Source organism: Glycine soja, chromosome 4, assembly GCF_004193775.1.
Source record: "Glycine soja cultivar W05 chromosome 4, ASM419377v2, whole genome shotgun sequence".
Taxonomy (NCBI): Eukaryota; Viridiplantae; Streptophyta; class Magnoliopsida; order Fabales; family Fabaceae; genus Glycine; species Glycine soja.
Window position 1 is genome coordinate 9974342 of NC_041005.1, and position 5245 is coordinate 9979586.

Consider the following 5245-nt stretch of genomic DNA (forward strand, 5'->3'; position numbering starts at 1 on the left):
ATTGTTAAAGTTTATTATTTTCATTTATTTTAGGGTTAAAATATTTACTTATGATTTTATAAAAAAGAATATTAATATATTTTTTTATTTGAATAAACTCTTACGAGTTTAGGATTTGATTATACAAATCGAATTTACGGAGCCTCCACGATTCTACATAGAATCGCGAGTCTAATAACCTTGATTGCGTCACTCTATAATCACACCGCGACCCAATACCAACATAGATAAAAATAATGTTAGACTTTGGGGTGATGAAAAATTTTAAATCTAACGTTGTAGTGGTAATTTTGAATCTTGATTCTATTTTTAATCACCATTATTTTAAATTAATTATTTAAAAAGTAAAAAATTAACAAAATACTAGTTATTTGTTAGCGAAAATGAAAAGAAAAAACAAAATGAAACTTTTTGGAAAATAAAAAAGATCAAAATATAATTTTCAAAAGCATAAATGAACAAAATAAAACTTTTTAAATTTAATATATTAAAATAAAAATTTAAAAATATAAAAGATTAAAATAAAATTTTAAAATTTAATATATCAAAGTAAAAAAATCCTAAAACCATATAAAAAGTGATATTTAGAAGAAAAATAGAGGAGCATTATTGACATCTGAAAGTTACGGAGTCACTAAATGCAGTGGAATCCAATCTTTCCTACAATGATGTGAACATTTTGGTTGGCCAATGATACTCGTCCTAAGTGATTTTTTTTTTGGGAGACTCGAAAGTATCCGAAGTTCCTATTCCAGTTGCCAATTGGCATTTAAAAACCAAAAGGAAAAAAAATTATATATTAAACTAATAATAATACAGCTCCAATAATGAAATAAAATGATGGCAACTGAAAAGGAAAGGTTGACGTATTTGATTTCTCGTTAATGATGAACATCAGTCTCATAATCAATGGCCCCGATTCAGTCCTCGGTTTTAGGTTCTTGTTTTTATTTATCTCCCCCAACCTTCGCCGTTTTCTTCTCCACCTACTTGTATATCCTTAACCTGCTCCCACAAAACAAAACGCTACTCTAGTCTCTAGTAGTATCAGAGAATCATCATAAAAAAGAGAATTAGAAGAAAAAGATGTTGTTAGGGAAGAGACCTCGTCCTCCAATTATGAAGAGAACAACAAGCATGTCCGAAATAACCTTCGATCTGAACACGACCTTGGACGATGATCCGAACAATCCCGTGAAGGGACCAGGAGGAAATCAGAACAGGGTTTGGGCCATGGTTTCACCCAGAAACCATTCCGAGGATACTACCCCTGACTTCTTGCGCGTTTGCTTTCTCTGCAAACGCCGTTTAGTACCCGCCCGAGACATCTTCATGTACAAGTAATTATTTTTACCCTTCTCTGCCTTAACAAGGATTCCATTCGGTGCCTTCGATGTGTCTTTTAATTTATGTTTTGTTGATATTGGACATAAGCTTAGTTTTGGTGTCTAGGCAATTTTCATTAATTGTTGTTAATTTGGATTGGAAGGGTCAGCATTAATTGAAAATTATTGCAGAGGTGATAGTGCTTTCTGTAGTTCAGAATGCCGTGAACAGCTGATGAAGCAGGATGAGAGAAAAGATAAGTATCGTGTGGGATCAAAGAAACAAGTTGCGGAAAAGCCTAATTCTGGGTCTCAAGTTAACAAAGGCGAAACCGTGGTTGCCTTGTAACTAATTGTGGCATCGCACGAAGGATTATTATTATTATTCCTATATGCCCATGCCCTTAGCTTATTTATGTTCATATACCTAGGCTTCTTCTTTCTCTTGGATATTTTTCATTTTGTTATGGCTTTGTTGTAATTTTTATCATTGCGCTTTTGGAATGTTTTTTTTTTTTTTTTGCGTGTTAAAGGGCAACATGGGCAAGTATTTTTGAAGCACGCTGTAGTGGTTTCCGTGGTGTTTTTGAATCTGATACGTAAAAAAGAATGAAAAAGAAAAACTGTAAATCATAATCTGTTTTCTTTCTATGGGGAAAACTGCTTTCACGTCCTTAGTTACCTCACCTCTTCTTTCACGTCCTTAGTTACCTCACCTCACCTCTTCTTTCACATCGTTGTGTTGTGTTTCTCAGTGGTGGACTAGTTCGTTGATTGTAAACTCCGTGTGTTTGACGAGCAAATTAGGTTGTGTTTAGTTTTTTTTTTTTTTTTCATATAATTTTGTTCTGGCTTTGTAATTTTCATCTGGGCGCTGTGTTTTGGAATATGTTCTTGCTTGTTAACGGGTAACACGGGCCACTATTTTTTAAGTGTGCATTCTTTGCATATTGGAACGTGTAAAACTTTTTGTAGTGATTTCCACGGGATTCTGAACCGGAACAAGTAAAAAAATAAAATAAAACTTGTAAATCATAATCTGTTTTCTTTCTGGGTATTGGAAAACTTCATTCACTTGCCTATGTCACATCGTTGTGTCTCTCAACGTTGGCCTCGTTCATTAGTGGGTCGAATAAGATGGTTTAGTTTATTTGACCATTTTATAAATATGTTTTGATCAAATGAAAGAGCTTGGCAAACATGAGTATATTTCACTAGCTTTTAATTTAATTTAGCTTTTATTTTTTAATCGCTTTTATGTTACCTTTTAGTTATCTTTAAAATACCAATATGAATTTAAAATTAATTAAAATCTAAAATTATAATTAATTATATTTTTTGGCAAAATAAAAATGATATAGATATATCTTTTTATTTCATTTTATATTTATTAATTATTTCAACTATTAATTTTATTAAATGCTTCTAATTTATTAAATTAATAAGTCTTTTTATTCAAATTAAAATATGACATAGGAATAAAAAGTACAAAAATGTAGTTTTTGCAGATTTTAAACTAGCATTTCAGCTAAACTTGCACAACGTACCTTCTATATGTAGAGGATGGTGAATTGGTGATGGGATTTAGAATTTGACAAGTTTTTAACTTTTAATGGCGGCACTACTCCGCTGATGAATGATCTCCCCCTTTTCTTCCTAGTGGCGATGTTAACAGCGAAATTAACATATTTAACAGGTAGGTTGCGTAATCTGACCCCGATTTAATTTTTTATATTTAATTATTATTGTTTAATGCTCAATAGTGAATCCACATGACATGCTCAACCCACCAAATCTTTCTGTTGTTTATGTTTATACTTTATTTGTACTTGAAGTAGTAACGTGGACACTTAAAGACATTTCTTATTTCTTGAACAAGTTCTTTTTTAGGATTTTATGGTTATGGATTATTTATCAAATTTATTTATGATTAATTTTTATTGAAAAATTTGAATGATTATTTTTAATGAGATTTTTTTAATCAACTTTTTATTTATAAGACTTAAATTTGAGATTTCACTTAAAGAGATTAATATCACTCAGATATGAACGAGAATATTTAGAATTTATTTGTTTAAATTTAAATATAATTAATTGTAAATTTGATTTGAAAGCATGTTAAAATAAGAAGAAATGAATTTTTTGCTTAATTATTAATTTGATCCCTAAATTATTTAAAATGATGAAATTTGGTCCATAAATTTTCAAACACTATAATTAAGTCTTCTAATTTTTTAAAATATTTCAATCAATTTTTTTCCGTCAAATTCAAACGGATACTCTTAATGAAAACTAATGAAAATCGTCGAAATTTAACGGCCAAATTAATGGTGTCAGTTTGAATTTAATGATTTAAAAATTTAATAACCATAATAAATTATTTTAAATAATTTAAGAATCAAATTAGTAATTAAGCATTTTTTTTTCATGCAGGCACTTGCTTAAGGCTTGGAATGTTGTTCATAACTTTTTCTTTTGCACCTGATCAAAGAGATGCACTTGCAAGCAACTCAAATCATGAACAGCTGCGTATAAATCTATCGTACTTTTTAAGATTTGGTACTTTTAAGTTTTAACCACTTGACAATGTTCTGTGCTTGCTTGCTAGTCGAAAGAATTCAGAGATATAAAATTCAATGTTAACATTCATGTTGAGATACCAAAATCTTGCTTGAAAAAAAAAACTTCAAAATAATATGGACAGAAACAAGAGGGCCACATATGTGGATGTGGCATTCTTGAAGCTTTTCCTTTTTTGCTTTACATAATTTTTATTTTTATTTTTGCTTTACTCTTGAAGCTTTTCCTCAACCTTTGCGTCACACAAAGCAACTTGTAGGATATGACTCCTCCGTAACATACATGGATTTTAATATTTTTTAATCATTGTTCATCGCCAATTGACGATTAGATATACTGAGTAAATTTTATTGATAGATGACCGAATTTGTTAAATATGTTAACAAAAGTTTGATTTCATGATGGTATGCATGAAGAAGGTTTTGTTGGAAGAGACCAAATTTATTTTAATAATCTCTATATCTCTCATGACTTGTGACTGTAGAGATATCTTCCTTCAAAAAAAAAAAAAAAAAAAAAAGACATACTGAGTGGACAACTCGTACTTATCCATGGGAGGTTGTCAAGAGCTCTAATATGCAAGACATGCATGCATCCTTCGGATGCAATATGCAACCATGTGAAAGAAGCCACCTTTTCAAGTGATTTCATTTTTCTCGGGCTTCATCAGATCATGCTCACTATTGCCCACCCATCATGGTGCATGTCTGCATGGATGGCTACATTGACTAATTCCAAAAAATGTATTCTATAAATTAATTAGTTTTCGAGAGAAAAGTATTTTTTTTTATCAGTAACTTAGGTGTCTACTTGAACAACATCACCCTTGAAGAAAATATGGATTCACTAAACTTCAAATGAACAGATTCGGAATACTACACATTGATAGCAAATGAAAAATTTAGTCTTGAACAAAGCAATATGCAAATTAAAGGCTGGCTTTGAAGTTGACTTTAAGTCATGAAGCGAGCATAAGTGACAGAACAAATGCAGAAGTACAAAAGAAACTCAAGCAGATATTAATAAGTCATAGCTAGTAAAGTGATAGAAAGAAGATATAACCGGTGAGCATGGATGCCTTCGCAATTCACACATTAGAAAGGCAAATCAGACCAACTTGCCATGTAGGATATGGATCAACCACAACCTGCATCTTATTAGTCACTACCCATATTAGGTTCTATTTTCAAGCAATGAACCATAGCCATCACCAAGAAGCCCAACAGTCTTCTAGGCAATACTTCTCTATAAGAGAAAAAAGAATGAAAAATAAAATAAGTTTCTTCCTAAGTTAAAATTAACATATGCATAAACTTATTTATAATAGTTTTCTTACATTA

General features: G+C 30.7%; 1 protein-coding gene across 1 annotated transcript; it reads left to right on the plus strand.

The window, feature by feature from the left end:
* Window positions 1–898: 898 nt before the first annotated feature.
* Window positions 899–1998, plus strand: LOC114409309 (FCS-Like Zinc finger 5-like). Its single transcript, XM_028372724.1, has 2 exons — window positions 899–1340; window positions 1518–1998. The coding sequence occupies exons 1-2, from the start codon at window positions 1087–1089 to the stop codon at window positions 1672–1674; spliced, it is 411 nt and encodes a 136-aa protein (XP_028228525.1). The 5' UTR covers window positions 899–1086; the 3' UTR covers window positions 1675–1998.
* Window positions 1999–5245: the final 3247 nt, after the last annotated feature.

What these genes read in the sequence shown, in the direction of transcription:
- LOC114409309 (XM_028372724.1), top strand. Translation starts at nt 1,087, where the DNA reads ATGTTGTTAGGGAAGAGACCTCGTCCTCCAATTATGAAGAGAACAACA. An exon ending in CGAGACATCTTCATGTACAA is followed by an intron (nt 1,341 to 1,517) that starts GTAATTATTTTT and finishes AAATTATTGCAG; the next exon opens with AGGTGATAGTGCTTTCTGTA.